Source organism: Corythoichthys intestinalis, chromosome 7 (assembly GCF_030265065.1).
Source record: "Corythoichthys intestinalis isolate RoL2023-P3 chromosome 7, ASM3026506v1, whole genome shotgun sequence".
NCBI lineage: Eukaryota > Metazoa > Chordata > Actinopteri > Syngnathiformes > Syngnathidae > Corythoichthys > Corythoichthys intestinalis.
Genome location: NC_080401.1, coordinates 19446918 through 19468629, shown reverse-complemented (window position 1 = coordinate 19468629; position 21712 = coordinate 19446918). Strand labels below are relative to the sequence as shown.

Below are 21712 nucleotides of genomic sequence, written 5' to 3'. Positions count from 1 at the left end.
ACACAGTATTTAACTCATTGCAAGCCATTGATGGTGACACATGTCCAGTTCACTTAAACCCACACTGGCTGAGAACGCTCATGTTCCAATGCTATTGACGACGATAGGCATGCAAACCATTTTGACTCAGGGGGGGTGTGAATGAACAAATGTTCAAAATGGATTAGCCATCTAGCGCCATCAGTGGCAGCCAGAGGTGGGTAGAGTAGCAAAAAACTTTGCTCAAGTAAGAGTAGCGTTACTTCATAATAATATTACTCAAGTAAAAGTAGTCATCCAAAAAATGCACTGAACTACAAGTAAAAAAAAGTATTTGGTGAAAACAATACTGAAGTCATGAGTCACATTGCGGGTAACTGCTAATGATGATTTATTTATTTATTCATTCATTTATTTATTTATTTTTGATAAACAATGGTATTTTTTTCTCAACATAAAGCTATCTATACGAATGTTTATTATTATACTGTACTATAACCTATAGACCCTACCCACCGACGTCACAAAATCATGTGATCGCTGTATTGTTCCGCCCCCTTGTCCGTCATTTTGTGTCTGTATTATTAATGGTCTCAATTGATTGAGCAATTTATAATGCATTTCATGGAAGACCCGGTGCTTTCGGATGCCGTAAACTCACTGGATGCGTTGCATAAAAGGCGTTATGTGGAAAAGCTTCAGTTTATCCATTCGCCAGATCCATATTTGATGCCTAAATCGATGTTTTTCGACCCGCTGTCTTCGCCGTATTTGCCTGACATCTGCTAGCTACCCTGATATTTACAACTATCTTGTCCACACAAAATCAGCCTATTCTCACGAAAGTTTGAAAAACTTTAAGAGCTTGGAGGCTTATAAATACTTCGTTGCTGGTTGGGTGAAACAGGTCCTCGTTCACGAAAATTCGGCAGGAATCTATCTTGTGCTTGGAAAGGTGAGTTACGAAATTTTCAGTTCTAAATCTTTTGTTCTTGCTAATATCCACTGTCAAGTCTAATGTATTTCATGTCATTTGTCAATGGAGCTAGGGCTTTTAATGTTTATATGGTTTAGCGATAGCACTCTCACTACATACATACGTGTATGTTGTCGGCGATTAGCCTAGCAATGATCTTTATTGTGGTTGTCAGCCCAAAACCCTCTAAATATATATTAAATGCATCTTACCAGATATAAAATGACTACTACATAATCTGTGGTAATCGTTTGGAGCCCAGTTTTCTCGTCGAATTGCAGCAGCCCATCTCGCTCTCTTCTCCGGATCTCTCGGAATCCGGTAGAACTTCAAGTCTCTCCGTCTATCTTCTCTGTTATTGCAACCGACCGCCACACACGCCTTCACCATTTTGATTATTAATGTTAACGAGCAGAAAAACACGCCATAAATAGGAGGAATGTACGTAGCCGTAACAGGTAAACACGATGTGTTGACGGACAATTGGGCGGCACCAGTCAGGAGGCCGGAGTTGTGACGTCACGTGGGTAGGGTCTATTACATAACCACATTAAGCCAATTAATACAAATTTTAAAAATCATTGAATTCCGACGAGAGGAAAAAATCTAAAAAAAAAATGAAGCATCATTCATCCAAAAAGCATGAATGTCTTCTTTTGGAGAAAACATTTTTTATTATGAAATTAAATTGATCATATCTTCGTTTTTCCATGGTCAATCGGTGCCAAATAATAACTGGGACAGAGGTTAAAATCCGTGCTTTTGAGTCATGTTTACGGCAGCGCTCTATGTCAAATACTTAATTTTTTTTTTTTTTTTTTTTTTGGTGCTTTAAAGACGCAACGTGATTAAACAGGTCGGCGTTATCGTAGACGGCAAGCTTGAGCCTGATTGGTAGAATGGAATCGTGATTATTGTTGCGATGTTTCATTGGTGAAACTAGTAGAGCCACTGTTGGCATATCTGGCAAAAAAAAAAAGTAAATTCTAATTCTTTGTAGCACAAAGAGGAAAAATGTAACGACTAGTGTAGCCCAAAGTAGCGGAGTAACAGTAGCATTTCTTCTTCCTAAATCTACTCAAGTAAAAGTAAAAAGTATGGCCTAGTAAAACTACTCTTAGAAGTACATTTTTATCAAAAAGCTTCTCAAGTAATTGTAACGAAATAAATGTAACATGTTGCTAGCCACCTCTGGTGGCAGCAAATGCATTAAATGAGGGCATGAATGGTTTAAAATCAACATTCAAATTAATTATCAATTAACCTGAGTCTGCCGCATGCTACGCGGGACTAATGTGAGGTGATGGACAAAGCAGGAAAGAAGTCGTGTTGGACCAAGAAAGGTTACTTGAACTATAGTGCAGTCTACACAGTACGGTAAAAATTTAAGTTTTCATGTGAGCACTGTCCAACATTATTAAAAAAAAAAAATTTAAGAAAAAAAATGGAGGTGGGGGTTGAAATCAAGCATTATAATGTGGTTTCACAAGTGTGAAGACCCACTTATAACCAGAGGTGAGAGTGGGCCAGAACGGTCAGTAACGCAGTTCCTGTATAAGATTCAGGGCCGGGATACAGTTCCAGAATAAGATTCAGGGCCGGAATGCTGTTCCGGTACGTGGTGCTTTGATTCCAAAAATATGACGGCAAATGTCAAAAAAAAAAAAAAAAAAAAAAACTAAACTTAGCTGCCTCACATGCATTTCATCTCCAAGAAGAAAACAATCTACCAACATCAGATTTACATACACAAGTGTTAACAACAAGCATAATACACAAGTGTTAACAACAAGCATAATAAAGTGCTTGCGTAGCGTAATCCACCAATATTTATTATTTATTTTATTCCACGGACAGTATGGTGGTTTCCCCATCTGCTGCAGTTATCTGAGTCTGACGATGATGAGTCATGTCAATGTGCGAATGCAAAGCAAAACACCTGGACTCATTTATCCGTTCGATTGGCTGACATACTGACATGTGATCAGCAGAGATAGTTAGCTCTGGTTGGTTCAAATGTGCATTTTTTCTGGAACAGCATTAAAAAAAAAAAAAAAAAAAATTAAAGTTTGTTGAATTGATGCGACAAAAAAAGGGCAATGCAACTGAAAATGGATTAAATCTTTAAGAGCAAGGAAAGAGTTGAGGAGGCTTATTTATCATATTTAGTTTTATTTGCTCTAATGGGGAGGTTTAGAACATCTCAGTGTCACTGTGCACTTTGGACTTATATTTGTTCATTTATGTTAGGCTTCTTATTCATATCCTTATGATTTTAAAAAAGTCAATGTTTGCACGATCTTCAAAATATATTCCATTTCACTCTGCATAATTTAAGTCATTTGTACTTATTTTTCTGAATGTATGTTACTTATATCTTTATTATTAAAAAAGAAGGCAGAAGTAAATGTTTACATTAACTTCAATTTTAATATACATCCTATGTTCTTAAGTAGTTAAAATTGAGATTTGGCATTCAGTATGTGAGGAAATGAGGGAAAATAAAAATTAGGAGTGGAGGTTGTGGTTATTGCTGTTTTTGTTAACTATTATTTTGCAAATCATTGAAAAAATACAATTTTGTATGTTTTTGTATGTGTTCTAGAAATAACTGTGCCAAAAAAGTTTTCTTCTTTCAGTAGACTTAGGATGTTTGACCCCCCCCCCCCCCCACACACACACACACACACACAAATGAAAATACATAATACATAAATAAAAAAATAATTAAAATTTCTGGCTCCGTGGCATCCTTCACGTCAGGGAGTTCCGGCAAGAAATTCTAGCCACTTTCACCCCTGCTTGTAACCAAGATGTGTGCAATCACATCCGAGCATGTTAAATAGGAGTCAGCAATCATCTGCTGTCATTTAAATTTCCTCTGATTAACCTTATAGAAAATGCAGCTATTGTAGTAGACCTTTTTTCTTTCTAGCAGAAACCTGAATGTTTTGCATTAACATCAACTGGTATTGTTATTCCCATGCCACCATCATGCTTCTCTGTAAGTGTAGTGTTCTTTTGGGAATTGGCTTTGTGCCAAACATAACTTTCAGAATCATGGATATATATATTTTTTTTTTTTTTTTAACTAAAAAAGTTCAACCTTTTTTTTTTTGTCAGATTACATTTTCTTATACAGTATGTGTTTCGGTAATGTTAAGGTATGGTCTTGAATAGGGATGGGAATCGAAATCCGATTCCAATTCAGAACCGGTTCCGAGTGTTTCGAGGCCTCGACATCACAATGAAAAAGCCTTAACGATCCCTTTAACGATCCCTAAAGACGCATATTGCGTCATGACGTGTCTTGTTGTCCAGACGCATTAAACTAGCATGGCGCCAAGAACCACTCACTCCAAAGTTTGGCTACACTTCACCAGGAAAAAGGGTGAAAATGAAAGGTTACGATAGTTTAGCACGAGCGTTGCCGCCGTAAACATAACAATGACGTAGGTTCGAACGCTCGAAAGTGTGTCTTCACTTCACGAGGAAAAATTACAACAAAGCGACTTGCAGTCATTGCGAGATGGAAATAACTGCATCGGGAGGGAATAGACTGCTCTGTCCTCACCGAGACGCTAAGGCTCAGTCCTGGCTATACAGCTAGCTAAACTCCCAAATGACGATGCAGAAGACGTTGGTATAATTTGCTGACTTTATTCAACCATCACTTGAAACTAAAAATAGAAATGAAACAAATCAATTTCGTCCCCAATAACAAACAGGTTCGCATCAACGTAAATCAGCGATGATTAGCTGCTAACACAGTCATAACAAACAGTTAGCATGCGTTCGCTAGCATTAGCACATCGTTTAAACCACTACACAACTGGATTTAAGTGTCCGATCGCGAGTGGAAACGCACAACAACAACACAGAAGATGATACATACAGGCGTTGGCTCTGTGGATATTTTACAAACATTAACAAAGAACATAGGCTCGTGGCAGTGTTTCCCTTTCTCACTAACTCGCTCACTGGCTTGGATGCGGCATTTCTTCTTCTTCGCACTCTTCTTCGTGTGAGGAAGCGCAAGGGCGCCACCACTTGAGCGTGAAAGCGCCATAAAAACTAAAAGGCATGCATTTCAATATACTGGTAAATAAAAACAGGGGTCCCCAAACTACGGCCCGCGGCTCCATATTTGGTCCGGCCCCCTGAACAATTCCAGAGAGCATTTTGAATTTTTTTTTGTTTTTTTCTCCCTCAGTAGTGTTATTTATTTCCTGGCCTTTTTCAGTGAATAACTCAGAGAGGGTTATCTGGTTATTATCTATTTAATTACTAGTGCTATTATCATTTATTATTATTATATTATATTATTATTTTTTATTTTCTTTACTTTTGTTCCATGAAGAATCCACAGAGGGTTATTTGATTGTGACTTTCTGGAAAAAACATAATTTTTTTACATTTCGCACTCCTGCAATCGTCACACTTTTTCTGTTACAAACTGACCCCGGCCTCTCTTCAGAGAAAGGAAAAGTTATTTGGCCCTCACAGGAAAAAGTTTGGGGACATTGCCAAAGGCAGAACAATGACCTATATGCCAAAATATACCAATATTTTGTATTTCTATTAGAAAAATGTTTCAGTAAAATGTTACACATTCTTGTGCATTTGCCACTTATTGCGACAGTTAACATTGAGGCTTTGGGCCTCTTTTGACCTCGTTGTGAGTTTGTAAGGTTGTGACTTCTGATTAAACAAACTTGATGCATATCAAAATGTTTGTTCTTCTTTTTCCCGAAATTAGAATCGATAAGAGAATCGATAAAGAATCGAATCGTTAAGCAATATCGATAATGAAATCGGAATCGTAAAAATCGTATCAATTCCCATCCTTAGTCTTGAAAATAAAAGGACTAAGAAAGCCTTCTCTGTAAAATACAACTTACGCATTTAGAAAACTGAATGTGGTAACTTAAGACTCCACACATGAATTCAGTTGACATTTTATTTGCTGTTCAAATAGGGCAGACGTCAACACAATATGGAGCAAGATTGTAGCTCTTTTTTTTTTTATTTTATTTATTTTATTTTTTTATTTTATCATAGTATTTATTAGAAGAAAAGGAGCTCAGTTCAATAACATACAAACGTGCAAGAGTGTAGTTTAACAGCCTACAAGTCCCTAAGGTGAGGGTGTTAAAAAAATAAAATGTACGAATGGTTACTGGAGGTGTTGAACAACAAGTTCAAGGTGTGGTTTGTTGTTTGGAAAGAATATACATTTCCCTGACAACTGCTTTGTGAAAGCCAAAAATTATGTTTTAAACCTAAAATGAGTCCATTAATCTATTCAAATAGTTTGCAATTGCTGCTTAATTTTTTGGGGGTAAAAAAAAAAACATTGGTTATTACTCTGTGTCTGTGCACAATTCTAAATCCGGTTAATAAAACCATTAGATTTGTTTTGTTTTCTGCTAGCAGAAAGTATAATGTAACAATGTATAAGCATAATGTAGTAATATTGTTTTTTGGGGGATCACATTTGCCTCGAGTAAGGATTATGCAATGGTAAAATTTGGCAATTGGACATTATGATGTCTTTAATGAGGAGCAGTAATCTCCAGGGATTTTTGCAGTCATACAATGTGATGAGACTGCAATTATAAAAGTGTGTGCACCTGATCACTGGTCGTCACTGTTGAAAGAAGTCAAATAAGCCTTGAGCTAGGAACTTCTTTGAATAGTGTTACTTACATTCTAATTCTATTTGAGGAAGCAGAAGTCCAACATGTGGCATCGGAAAATCAATCTCATTTCAACTCTACTGTTGATTACAGGTAATAACAGTTTGAATTCTTTTCTTTTATATAGAGATGTGCAGAGGTGTGTAGTAACGCGTTACATGTACTCCGTTACATTTACTTGTGTAACTTTTTGAGAAAAATTTACTTCTAAGAGTAGTTTTACTGAGCTATACTTTTTACTTTTACTTGAGTAGATTTGTGAAGAAAAAAATACTACTCGTACACCGCTACTTTGGGCTACATTTCGTCGTTACATTTTTTCTCTTTATTCTACATAGTAGATTTATTATTTGTTTTAGCCAGCGATGCCTAGAGTAGCTCTACCGACTTCACCACTGAGACGTCGCAACAATAATCACATGACTCCATTATACCAATCTGACGCAAGCTTGCCATTCTATCTTCACGCCGACCTGTTCAATTATGTGGTGTCTTTAAAGCACCGTAAAAAATGAAGTAGCCCTTCGCAACCTTATGGAGGTGAACAACTTTGTCTGTGGTGTCTTTGGACAGCTCTTTGGTCTTGGCCATGTTACAAGTTTGAGTCTTACTGATTGTATGGGGTGGACAGGTGTCTTTAAACTGCTATCGACCTCAAATTAGTGCATCTGATTCAGGATAATACACAGAGTGGAGGTGGTCAGGGTCAGAATTGTAGCTGAAAGACAGGTGTTCAAATACTTATTTGTGGCCATATCACACAAATACATTTTTATAAAATCATGCATTGTGATTCCTGATTTTTCTTTTTAGATTATCTCTCTCACAGACATGCACCTAAGAGGAAAATTTCAGACTCAGCCATGATTTCTAAGTGGGAGAACTTGCAAAATAGCAGCGTGTTCAAAGTGTTCATCTTATTTTGCCCATGATGACTTGTTAAATGTTGACCCATGTTGCATTTACTACATATTAATTTTTAACGTTTGTCTAGTTAAACTTTTATAGTGTTGATCCCGTTTTTCCTCTTCACTGGTTTGCCTCTTCTTTTTTCTGGTTTGAGCATCACAGTGTTACACCAAACTGTCGTGCAAAGAAGGAGAAAGCGGTCCATCCCACGAGTCCATGCAGGCTGTTTTTGACCTACAAGCGTTCCGGCCAGTGGTCAACCTCAGCAACCCCACAGTTACTAACATCTCCTTCACACTTTATGCTGTACTCGGGGTGGTGAGTTCACACATAGAGCGTATTCCTGTGTCTATCTGTCTGTGTTTGTAGACCCTAAAAGAATTTATTCAGTACTGTTTGAAATATTCTCTAATTAATAATAATGATGATGATTTTATTATTTTAATCAGCATCTAACATTTATTCTTGGTTAAGTGTTTCCTTTTTCTGTCTCTAATGTTGTTAAGAATGAGAAGACACAGATACTGACAACATTCCTGTGGCTTAGATTGGTACGTTGCATTCTCATTTTACCAAACGGTAATTTTAAAAATATATTTTTTTTGTTTTAAATTCTACAGATTTGTTCATATTCACATAATATCTTGTATGCTGATACAGTGGTATGAAAAAGTATCTGAAGCTTTTGGAATTTCTCACATTTCTGCATAAAATCACCATCAAATGTGATCTGATCTTTGTCAAAATAACACAGATGAAAAAAAAAAACTGTGCCTGCTATAACTAAAACCACCCAAACATTTATAGGTTTTCATATTTTAATTAGGATAGAAAGCAAACAATGAGACAAGGGGGGAAAGTAAGTAAGTGAACCATCACATTTAATATTTTGTGCCCTCCCCCCCTTTGACAGCAATAACGTCAACCAGACACTTCCTATAGCTTTGCCCATTCTTCTCTACAAAACTGCTGTAGTTCAGTCAGGTTCCTGTGATGTCTGGCATGAATCACTATCTTTAGGTCATGCATCTCCCACAGCATCTAAATGGGGTTTAAGTCTGGACTCTGACTTGGCCACTCCAGAATGTGTATTTTTTTTTGTTCTGAAACTATTCTGAAGTTGATTTGATTCTGTGTTTTGGATCATTAGCTTGTTGCAGCATCCATCCTCTTATTAGCTTCAACTGTCTGACAGACGGCCTCAGGTTTTCCTGCAAAACATCCTGATAAATGTTTGAATTCATTCTTCCATTAATGACTGCAAGTTGTCCAGGCCCTGAGGCAGCAAAAGAGCCCCAAATCATGATACTCCCTCCACCATGCTTCACGGTGGGAATGAAGTGTTGATATTGGTGAGTTGTTCCATTTTTCCTCCACACATGACGTTGTGTGTTACTCCTAAAAAATTAAACTTTGGTTTCATCAGTCCACAAAATATTTTGCCAAAACTTCTGGGGAGTGTTCAAGTACCTTTTTGCGAACATTAAACAAGCAACAATGTTTTTTTTAGTTAGCAGTGGCTTCTTCTGTGGGTTCCTCCCATGATCACCATTCTTGGCCATAGTTTTACTTATTTTGATGTGTGCACAGAGATATTGGACTGTGCCTGTGGTTTCTGTAAGTCTTTAGCAGACACTCTAGGGTTCTTTTTACCTCCCTGAGTATTCTGCGCTGAACTCTTGACGTCATCTTCGGTGGACGGCCACTCCTTGAGAGAGAAGCAACAGTGCCAAACTCTTTCCATTTGTAGACAACTTCTCTGTTGATTGATGAACAAAAATATGTGATATGAATTGTTTGGTAAAAATTGGTAAAAATAGGTTTCAATTGCTCTTTAAGTCCTTAGGCAGAGGGTTCACTTACTTAATTTCCCCCCTTCTGTCATTGTTTGCATGCTATCCTCATTAAAATATGAAAACCTTTAAGTGTTTGGGTGGTTTTAGTTAAAGCAGCCACTGTTTTTACATCTGTGTGATTTTGACAAAGATGCAGAAATGTGAGAAATTCCAAAAGGTTGAGATACTTTTTCATACCACTGTATGTACTACACCACAATACAATGAATAAAAGAAAATAGTATGACTATTTTCAATATATAAACTAATATTATTATATTAATATTAATATAATATTATTATATTAGTATTTATGAATATTGTCTGATTTTTCATTTCTGTAATCTAATATTTGTCTCATTGATTTAAATGTCTCATTCCAGAAATGAAAATTTATCAAATAAGTGTTCAAGGTAAAAATCATTCCACTCTACTTATTTTATTGCAGTACTGGCATCATGAGTTTCTAGTTTGGGATCCCTCCAAGTGCGATGGTGTCTCCAGAATTTCTCTTCCAGTTAAGAAACTCTGGTCACCAGATATCATCGTCTATGAGTTGTATGTCTTTGTTTAAATATATTCCTGTAATATATTTGTATAACATAATACTGTTTACAAGATTTTGTTTTCCTAACACCCGCACTTGTTGTCTAGGAGCTGTCTCTAAAGTTCTATTTCCATTAATCATACTCAAAACATAGTCTCTTGTGTTTCATTAGGTTAAGCAAGTGTACCTAATGAAGTGTACTATGAGTGTTTATTGCTTTTATCTAAATGGATGTTCCTATATGTTTTTCTGCCTACCCACCCTCCAGTGTGGATGATGACGTCTCCCAAGCTTGTCCATATGTCTACGTCAACCACACAGGTCACATTCGTTGGGACAGAATGCTGCGTCTCGTCTCAGCCTGCAACCTGGAGATCTTCAGTTTTCCTTTCGACGTGCAGAATTGCACTTTTACCTTTGGTTCCTACATGCACACCAGTAAAAATAAAACACACACGCAATGTTGTTGTTGGTTAGCCAAATATATACAGTACTGTAAAATTGTTTGATTTCCAGTACGTGACGTGAGGGTGAGCCCAGCACTCACGTTCAAAGAGATGTCTGGTAACTCAAAGCGTTACCTGGAAGCCAGTGGAGAATGGGAACTAGTGGACATATTAGGGGAGACATCCATCCTGCAGTTCGGGATAGACGAATGGGACATCATTACTTTTTGGGTGAGGGAAACTGTTCCTCCATCTCATATGGAAAAAAAAAATCTCAAGCATCATTCTCCCATTTATTCAACCTTTTCCCCGTTAAAGGTGGTGATAAAGCGGCGCCCAGTGCTCTATGTGGTCAATTTGCTCATCCCGAGCTCCTTCCTCATGCTTATCGACATCCTTTCATTTTACCTGCCCCCCCACAGCGTGGACCGGGCCTCCTTCAAGATGACCCTGATCCTGGGCTACACTGTTTTCCTGCTTATCATGAACGACCTGCTGCCAAGTACTGCAAATGGAACACCCATTATAGGTAATAAAAAAAAAAAAAATTAATCTGAATATTCCAAATGTAAAACTTACCATTGCTCATTTAAGTATAGACCTACTATCTGCTTTATTAAAATGCAAATATAGTAAACTTAATCTTGAAGCGAAAGACAAGGTTTTGAGCATGTGTATCCCAGCAGAAAGAATCTTACTTAAAGGGGAAGTTCAGAATTTTTGACATTTGGCTTAATCTTAGAGTTGGCGAGGATTTAATTAGTAATTTCAACAAATTCTGTGCAGTTTGTCAGTTATTAGTTAGTTGCAGGGCTCCGGGGTGGCTAAGCTAGCGCGAATCAATCGTGCCTGCCTAGCATGCCAATAAAAAAAAACAATAGATCTAACATAGTCAAATAAATTTAAAATGCAGATTATTGTTCAAAATACCCATGCAACCAAAACAATGTCACACCAAACTGCTGTAATTCATTTCATTCTGCAGGACTATTTTTTTAGAAGCGTAGTGCGACCACAAAAGAGAGGAGTGCATCGTCTTCTCGTGCTCAGTCTGCTGGGGAGTCTCTTTTGTTCCCACAAAAAAAAAAAAAAAAAAAAAATCAGGGGTAAAAAAACAACAATGTGATATCACTCCACCCTGGTTGCCTAAACAGTCTGTTCCCTGCAGAGCTGCTGGATTACAAATGTTGCTGTTCATACTGCAATTATTGATATGCAATGGTAAGTTTTAATAACTTTATCCTGAAAATATAGCCAACACTATTGTTTGCATTGGTCATCGGTGATTCTCGTGCATGCATATGTTTTTTTTTTTTTTTTTTTTTTAAGCTAAGCAGGCACCATTGACTCGCGCTAGCTTAGCCACTCTGGAGCCCTGCAACTAACAAATAAATAACAAACTGCACAGAACTTGTTAAAATTAACTCCACCGACTAATTAAACCCTAAAAAAAATCAAAGATTAAGCCATATGTTAAAACTTCTGAACTTCCCCTTTAACAATTTGAAGAAAAAAAATATGTATTTTTTTATGATGTGCAATAGTGGAGGAAAAACATCAATGAAATCAAGTATTTTCAGGAAGCAGGCAAAACAGTCATTGTCCGACATTTTTAAATGCCAGTACCATTTTACCCAATAGAATGGGAGTATTTTAGATTGTTGTGCCTACTCGTCACACACCTATTGTGGTGTGCATGTCTGTTGGAGAAACAAGCTTTAATGGGGCCAGGAAGTGAAGAGGCTTTGCCTGAGTCCCACACAGAGAAAATTGTGTTTACACTTTTTTTTTTTTTTTACTTCTTTCAAACGTATCAATGTTCATGTGCTGTATGTGCATGCTGTGATTGACGTCACACAATGGCTGCATTGGCAAGCAGTGTCATTTTCTGTGTTTGAAAACTATTTTTTCTATGATTTAGATTCTTTGAGCAACCATATTTCACATAAAGGTGTATATGAGCTCTGGTCGTTTCCTTTCGTGTATTCAGGCAGCGATTTTTCCTATGATTACCGCACTTTTGAGAATCACAGCACAAGCAGATATTTTAAGAAATTTGTCAATACAGTCAACAAACTGTATCATTAGTAGGGCGTAATGATACATTGATCTGGATTTATACATCCATTGGTTTAGCAATAGCGACTCGAAATCGATGGAAATAGATATGCCGTTTTATCCAAAAGAATGGTGTTCATTCAAATTTCTGAAATGTTTCAGCAACTAACTTTTTAAAAACATCAAAATTGCTTTTTTGTATTTTTTTGTGTTATTGTTTTAGGTCAAATATCAATAGTTGTGCTAAATGTGTACATAAGGGGCATCCTACTCTAGTCATTGAGAGCCCTTATCCAGCTTGTTTTCCATGTCTTCCTCCTTTAACATCCTGAATCATTTGATCAGCTCATCAGCAAGCTCCTCAGGACCCTGATAACGACCCTGATTATTTGAGTCAGGTGTGTTGGAGGAGGGAGACATGGAAAACAAGGTGGATAGGGGCTCTCGAGGACTGAAGTTGGATCCCCCCTGGTGTACATAATCTTGTAGCGACTGGTAATTATCTGTTCTGTTGAAATGGATGTTGGGTTGTTGTAGCAACATCGACTTGGAGTGGTGGTTGCCAATGTTAATATTTGTGTGTTGCTTTCAATACAGTGTGCTGTTTTTTGGGGCCATACGCTGTATGGGGCAAAAGAACAGCAAGTGTTAAAACAATATCGCCAGTCTATCTTTGTTCTACAAGCAAGGGCGTAGGTGGTCTTAATATTGGTAGGGACGATATAGCAGCATAGCCTGCATGTACACTTTTTGCTGGGGACGGGACATTAATAAGACCAAACATTTTTGGTGAAAGCTGGTCAGGGCTACATTTCTCACCAATATGAACCTAATTAATTGATAGGCTAAATGATTAATGCAAAATAAATCTGTATTGACCTATACTAACTTTCATACTGCAAATTTAAAATGTCGTAATCTGATATTTTTTGTTAAATCTAGTCAAATAATTTTCTCCATCTTTTTTTGAGTGCTAAAGGCTAGTTAAAAGATTAATGCGTCAAATTCTTCCACTTTAAGTAAATATTACAATTTTTTGTATTAAGCCCATACCAGGGGTCGCGTTAACCGAATATTTTCCGTCGTTGACCGGTTTTTTAAAACGGTGACGGAAAAAACTGAAGTCCATCCGTCATTTTGACAGGTTGCAATTCACACCCCAGACCACAGGGTGGCGAGTGAGCATATTAATTAGCTATTGTCTCTCTCGATGCATGACGTCGTTGGCCTCACTCGGAAAAATGTCAAGGCAACTGAGCGTCCGAACGAAGGTTACGTTCATACTATAGGTCTTAATGCACGAATCCGATTTTTTCGTGTTTTTCCGACTCGAGTGAGGCATTAACTTGACGGTCTGAACGTGACAAGTCGCATAGATTGGGACCATTTCAAATCCGATCTGGGTCACTTTCGTATGTGGTCTAAATCCGATCTGGGCCACATTTTTCCAGACTGTCGCGGCGGTCTGTACTGTCCAGTTTCGCAAATCGGATTTAATGCAGCAATTACGTCATCAAAAAGCGAGAGACGGTACGGTAGCTACGGTAGCGATGCAGCAGTGCGTTATTAGCGCCTAGCTTGCCTTGGACACGGCTTTTTAGGAAGGGTCGGACTTGACAACAGTCATAAAAAAATAAAAATAGGTTTGAGGATAAGCCTGAGAATGATCGGTTTTCTCTCTGCTCCATATAAGCAATATTTCAACATTGCTTACATGGCCGAGAGTCGGGGCAAACTGCCCGTATGTGTGTGTGACATGCACGAACAGTGCGTGCATGCTATCGATCCATATACTTTGAATATAAGCCTAAACGGGGATTATATATGCCTGTTATTTGTGTCCTCTTTTTAACAGCAACAAGCCTATGGCTACGTTCATACTACAGGTCGTAATGCACGAATCCGATTTTTTGTCATATCTGCGCACTAATTCGCAGTCCGACATGCGCTGCACAAGACGACCCGCATGCGCAGAAGCATCAAAACAAATGACCATACAATCACACATGCTGGCTGTCATCCGTCATTCCAGGGATATCATATTTTGCTTATTAAAAAGAGGATACAAATAACAGGCATAAATAATCCCTGTATAGGTTTATATTCAAAGTATATGGATCGATAGCATGCACGCAATGTTCGTGCATGTCACACACACATACGAGCAGTTTGCCCCGACTCTCGGCCGTGTAAGCAATGTTGAAATATTGCTTATATGGAGCAGAGAGAAAACCGATCATTCTCAGGCTTATCCTCAAACCCTTTTTTTTTTTTTTTTTTTTTATTTTTCAATGACTTGTCAAGTCCAACCCTTCCTAAAAAGCCGTGTTTAAGGCAAGCTAGGCGCTAATAACGCACAGCTGCTTGATGTGTGATGGCGCGGTGTGGATTCTCTGTTAAGCTTGTTTGGACAGAATATTAATTAAAGATGAATGAAAACTAAATATTATTGAATATGTCATTATTAACATTTTAAAAATTTAAGTGACGGGTAAAAATAGATTATGACCGGATTTTTATGACCCTGTCAGTCAAAATGACAGACAACGAAAAAGTCTTGCGCAACCTCTGGCCCATACATCTAAAAGTTGGTCATTTTTCACCTAAATCAAGAAAAAAATTCTTTCAAATAATGTTTTGAACAATATTCTTTAATTAAGAGCATTTCTGACTAACAAGTTTTTCTTTTAAGATTAAATATACAAACTTTTTTCAGAATGTAATATAATTACAATATATTATATACCAATAGAATACATTAAACAGTCAACAAAATATGTCAATGTTGTTTACAATTTATGGTTTTATTTTTTATTGTAATTCATGCCCCTGCCAGTGCTTCAGCCTCCTCAAGTTTTGCTGTCACATCTGGGATCTCCTGACGACGCAGGCATACTCTAGGAAGGGTAATTACTTGAAGGTTTACAGCAACACCTGGAAAATAAAATCGTTTTGTCATTTATTTTGAAAAATTAATAACATATATCATTTATTTAGCCACATTTGGGCTAGCTTTACCATATTTAGATCGGTACGAGCTGTCCCATAACCTAATATCCAGTTTTAGCTACGTGGAGAGCATGGAAATTATATACAACCATGTAATCGCATTCTTTCAAATAGAAAAATCACGATGCTGGACTTAGGCTTACTACTCACCCTCCCGTTCGTGAAGTGTCGAGCTGTCAATTGGCGTCATGACGGCATCTGCTGTGTCGAGTAAATAGTCGTCATCTAACGCCTCAGGTTCAAACATGTAGGGATTAATTGTAGATCATCTTTCCTGGGAGCCTTTGCCATCGGTAGCGTCACGAAAGAGCGATCCTGAATGGTTACCTTTGGTGGAAATATCACTGACATCGTTGTTGCTGCTATGCTAGCTGTGGATACTAGTCTTCTGTTGCGTCAGGGAATTTACGTCACACTTCCGGGTTTGGGAATGGACATTTTACGGAGTGCAAATTTAAAAAAAAAAAAAAAAAAAAACGCAAATTATCCTTGCAATTACGTGTTGATAATCTCATGGTTGTTTTGACGAACTTGTCCAAAGTTTGTATTTGTAAAATTACACCAAAATCCGGAAAGCTCTTCAGTTGCCCTTAAAAATAAGTCTGTTAAGCTTATTTTCAGCTAGCTCTTTTTCTTATTTCAAGAAATCTCATTAAGTAAAATCGACTGGAAGCACTGTAGCAGTAGCAGAGTTAGTGAAGTGTTCCCCACCTCCACAACATTGATGTCTTTTTACATTACTTACAGTGGCTGCTGCTGGCGGGAAAAAAAACTTCTAATATCCCTCGTCTTTGAAGGGGGCGGGGGAGGCGGCATGTTGTATTTCTGTCGGGCTGTGAATGGGTGTGTGTGGGGGTGGGGGGTCAAGTCATCAGCCAATCAAACGTGCGTTTGAGGGGAATAAAATGGACTGGCACATTCAGCGAGTGAAAAGGGGTCATTGTAAGTCTGAACATAATGAAAGTACTGTAATTCACTTAATAATGGTAGGATCAATTCTATCCTGACAATATATAGGAGGACAGTCTAAATGACCTACAGTTTATACTGTAACTGAAGTCATTATATAATGCAAATAAGGTTGCTTAAAAGTTGGTGGGGATAATTTGAGCATCCTGAAAAGTTGGTAGTGCTATGTCCCTACAGTCCCTATGCAAACCTACGCCCTTGTCTCCAAGTCACTTGCCACAATATTGTAACGAACTCAATCGATCGTTTCAGATTTATCGAATCAAAATGTGGCAGACTTTGCAATAGCGGCAATATACTGTTATTAACAGATATGATGTTGTATCTTAATGGCATTGATGATTTACACAACTAATCAAAAAGTCACTTTAAATTTGTCCGTCTCATCCATTTGCAGAGGACAATCAAAGTCGGTATTTGAATTACTGACCTACGATTGAATTTTTCTCACCACTAAATGTGTATTCCTCAATACAGGTATCTACTTCTCAGTTTGCCTTGCCCTCATGGTGATCAGTTTGCTGGAAACGGTCATTATTACAAACGTTCTTCATAACAACTCCATGAAGCACCATGAAGTCCCACACTGGGTAAGGGTGTTGGTCCTGAAACACATTGCCAACCTCATCTGCTACCGTTGGCAAGAAGACCCGCAGCCTTCCTCTGGCAATGGGGAGAAAACTTCAGAAGCTCCAAGTCCAATTAACCCTTCAGACAGTGGGACATCGGCCGAAAACCCAATTAGCAATGAGGGTGAACACATTTAAAGCTGCTGTATGGTTGGCCAAATTGGAGGCATTTAATATTTCTAACTGTAAAGCAATTCTAACATCCACTTACAGGCACTGCGGCAATGGCCGAGCTCCAGCAGATCTGTCAGCACCTGAGTGAGCTCCGTGCTCACCTGAGTTCCATGCGGAAGGAGAATGCTCAACAGGAACAATGGTGTCACGTAGGCTATGTCCTGGACTTCCTGCTCTTCCGCATCTATCTGCTGCTCATCTCCTGCTACGCTCTGGTCATCATCTCCATGTGGTGCATCTGGATCAGCCCAACTTAGCTGCACAAGAGAAACAATTTCTCCACAAAATGTTTGATGTAACAATGCTTAGAATAGTAATAACATCTTTTGTGATGGTGTTGTTGTTGACATTGCAGTCAACTTCGGTCTTTTAGATTTTGTAATTTGCAAGTCTGACCAAAGCGCTTCATCTTCAAAGTCGGAATCATTCATGTGTGCTGTCCATTGTGCTTTAAGTCATGTCAAATTCACTTGAGAGGTCAAAGGTTTGTTTGTTTGTTTGTCATCCTATAGTAATTTATGGAGGCTGACCTCTTCTTTTGGCATATTTCTACACTAAAGTACAATGCATTTGTTAGGCATAGTACCCATACGCGGAGGTTTAAGGGCCACCTCCTGGTGGCCGAAAAGTGTCACTGCATGTAATTGACTTTCCTATATATTAAAATAAAAAATAGTTTTCAGGTATAATATTGTCTACAAAAGTCGTAAAGCAATAAAACAAACAAGAAAGATGAATGAAATAAGCAAAAAAAAATTCTATAATGGGTCAGAATTATTTTTCGAACAGATCATGTAACTAGCACCATAGACGGTCATTTGTTTTGTTTAACCAAAACCACCCGAGGACCGAAGATGGATATACGTAATTTTTTCAAACCTAAGCTTTCAAAAGTGACAGAAACTACTGAGAAAGAACCAAGGATTGACAATGTGGACCATGGAACACCAGAGAGCACCACCAAAATGGTAAGCGGAGTTTCAGTTTGCCCCACTAAAGATGCTAACTGTACAGTGTATCACAAAAGTGAGTACACCCCTTGCATTTCTGCAGATATTTAAGTATATCTTTTCATGGGACAACAGTGACAAAATGACACTTTGACACAATGAAAAGTAGTCTGTGTGCAGCTTATTTAATAGAGTTCATTTATTTTCCCCTCAAAAAAACTCAAAATATAGCCATTAATATCCAAACCCCTGGCAACAAAAGTGAGTACACCCCTTAGAAACTACATCCCTAAATGTCCAAATTGAGTACTGCTTGTCATTTTCCCTCCAAAATGCCACGTGACTCGTTAGTGTTACTAGGTGCAGGTGTGCATAGGGAGCAGGTGTGTTCAAATTTGTAATGCAGCTCTCACACTCTCTCATTCTGGTCACTGAAAGTTCCAACATGGCACCACTTGGTAAAGAACTCTCTGAGGATCTTAAAAGATGTATTGTTGCGCTACATGAAGATGGCCAAGACTACAAGAACATCCCGAAACTGAGCTGCAGCACAGTGGCTAAGATCATCCAGCGTTTTAAAAGAGCAGGGTCCACTCAGAACAGGCCTCGGGTTGGTCGACCAAAGAAGCTGTGCGCACGTGCTGAGCATCACATCCAAATGCTTTCTTTGAAAGATCGTCGCTGGAGTGCTGTCAGCATAGCTGCAGAGATTGAAGAAGTGGGGGGTCAGCCTGTTAGTGCTCAGACCATACGCCGCACTCTACATCAAATTGGGGTGCATGGCTGTCACCCCAGGAGGAAGCCTCCTCTGAAGAAGGTACACAAGAAAGCCTGCAAAAGGTTTCCTGAAGACATGACAACAAAGCACATGGATTACTGGAACCATGTCATATGGTCTGATGAGACGAAGATTCATTTGTTTGGTTCCAGTGGTCTTAAGCATGTGTGCCAGCGACCAGGTGAGGAGTACAAAGATAAGTGTGTCATGCCTACAGTCAAGCATGGTGGTGGGAATGTCATGGTCTTGAGCTCATGAGTGCTGCAGATGTTGTAGAGTTACATTCCATTGAGGGAAACATTCATTCCAATAAGTACTGTGAAATATTGCAGCAGAGCATGATCCTCTCCCTCCAGAAACTGGGTCGCAGGCCAGCATGACAATGACCCCAAACACACCTCCAAGATGACCACTGCTTTACTGAAGAGGCTGAGGGTAAAGGTGATAGACTGGCCAAGCATGTCTCCAGACATGAACCCAATAGAACATCTTTGGGGGATCCTCAAGTGGAAGGTGGAGGTGCGCAAAGTCTCAAATATACGGCAGCTCTGCAACGTCATCATGGAGGAGTGGAAGAGCATTCCAATGGCAACCTGTGAGGCTCTGGTCAACTCCATGCCCAGGAGAGTAAAGGCAGTTCTGGATAATAGTGGTGGCCACACAAAATATTGACAGTTGACATGTTGTATGTTAATATTGACAACTTTCACTTAGGGGTGTACTCACTTTTGTTGCCAGGGGTTTAGATATTAATGGCTATATTTTGAGTTTTTTGAGGGGAAAATAAATGAACTCTATTAAATAAGCTGCACACAGACTACTTTTCATTGTGCCAAAGTGTCATTTTGTCAGTGTTGTCCCATGAAAAGATATACCTAAATATCTGCAGAAATGGGAGGGGTGTACTCACTTTTGTGATACACTGTATGTTGAAATTCTTGTGAATAAATGCTTAAATCCCTGGATTCTTTATAGATATGGACGTAAAACATTCTTGATTCCTACGTTATAAGCAAAAAAAAAAAAAAAATGTGCGGGTAGCATTTATTTTGCGTAAATATTGAGAACTATGAGGCTAGTCAGTTACGAAAATTAACCCCCTCCTTGTGTAAAGAAAGAGCTTTTTCCGTTGACAATTCTTGTGAATAAATGCTTAAATCACTGAATTCTTTATAGAGATGGACGTAAAACAGTCTTGATTCTTGGTTTAAAGCAGGGGTCCCCAAACTACGGGCCGCTTCCACATTTGGTCCGGCCCCCTGAACACTACCAGAGAGCATTTTGAATATATATATATAATTTTTTTTTTTTTTTTTTTTCCCCCAATAGTGTTATTTATTTCCTGGCTTTTTTCTGTGAAGAACCCAGAAAGGGTTATTCGGTTATTATCTATTTAATTAATAGTGTTATATTATTCATTCATTCATTTTCCATGCCGCTTTTTCCTCACGAGGGTCGCGGAGGTGCTGGAGCCTATCTCAGCTAACTATGGGCAGTAGGCAGGGGACACCCTGAACTGGTTGCCAGCCAATCGCAGGTGTTATATTATATTATATTATATTATATTATATTATATTATATTATATTATATTATATTATATTATATTATATTATATTATTATTTTTATTTTATTTACTTTTGTTCCGTGAAGAATCCAGAAATGGTTATTTGATTGTTGCTTTCTGAAAAACAATAAATTTTCACATTTAGGCACTCCTGCAATCGTCACACTTTTTCTGTTACAAAGTGACCCCGGCCCCTCATCAGAGAAGGGAAAAGTTATGTTGCCCTCAAAGGAAAAAGTTTGGGGACCCCTGGCAAAAAACCAGGCAATTGGCAGTAATTTTGTGTAAATATTGCGAGGTATAAGGCCAACGCTGTGGCTGCTAATTTCTCCCATTTTTTTCCCCACAATATTTCAAAATGCATGCATGGTACAAAAAATGTAATAATTATCTTGAATCCTTGAACAAATCACTTCTGAGACAATCCTTCATGTTCGTATGCAGTCCAGCTTTTGTACTTTTTGAATGTAAATCCGGCTTTGTGCTGTATAGCATGTGTGAGAGTTTCACTCCCACTGACTTCTAATAAATGAAGCTGAGTCACAGTGAATGAAGGAGCTTTCAGGTAAAGCATTTTGATATCTATGAGCAGTCTTTGGCCCCAAAATGTGCGTTACAGAATCTCTTGCTAGCGTTAATTAAAAAGTGTTTTTTTGTTTTGTTTTTTGTAGGGTTGAATTTTTGTGCTGACATTTTCAAATACAGACCTCTTTCATAATGTTCAATGTTAAAACATAAACACTAGTAGTCACAGTGTATCACAAAAGTGAGTACACTCCTTGCATTTCTGCAGATATGTAAGTATATCTTTTCATGGGACAACACTGACAAAATGACACTTTGACACAATGAAAAGTAGTCTGTGTGCAGCTTGTATAATAGAGTTAATTTATTTTCCCCTCAAAATAACTCAAAATATAGCCATTAATATCTAAACCCCAGGCAACAAAAGTGAGCACACCCCTTAGAAACTACATCCCTAAATGTCCAAATTGAGTACTGCTTGTCATTTTCCCTCCAAAATGTCATGTGACTTGTTATAGGAGTGCTGTCAGCATTGCTGCAGAGATTGAAGAGGTGGGGGGTCAGCCTGTTAGTGCTCAGACCATACACCACACTCTATATCAAATTGGTGTGCAATTTGGACATTTAGGGATGTACGTAGTTTATATTAATGGCTATATTTTG

General features: G+C 38.2%; 1 protein-coding gene across 1 annotated transcript; it reads left to right on the top strand.

The window, feature by feature from the left end:
• The first annotated feature begins 6686 nt into the window (after nt 1-6686).
• Nucleotides 6687-17496, top strand: LOC130919281 (5-hydroxytryptamine receptor 3A-like). The gene is made up of 9 exons (XM_057841846.1): nt 6687-6747; nt 7718-7881; nt 8070-8114; nt 9847-9956; nt 10214-10383; nt 10462-10622; nt 10710-10920; nt 16905-17180; nt 17270-17496. The coding sequence occupies exons 1-9, from the start codon at nt 6699-6701 to the stop codon at nt 17485-17487; spliced, it is 1404 nt and encodes a 467-aa protein (XP_057697829.1). The 5' UTR covers nt 6687-6698; the 3' UTR covers nt 17488-17496.
• Nucleotides 17497-21712: the final 4216 nt, after the last annotated feature.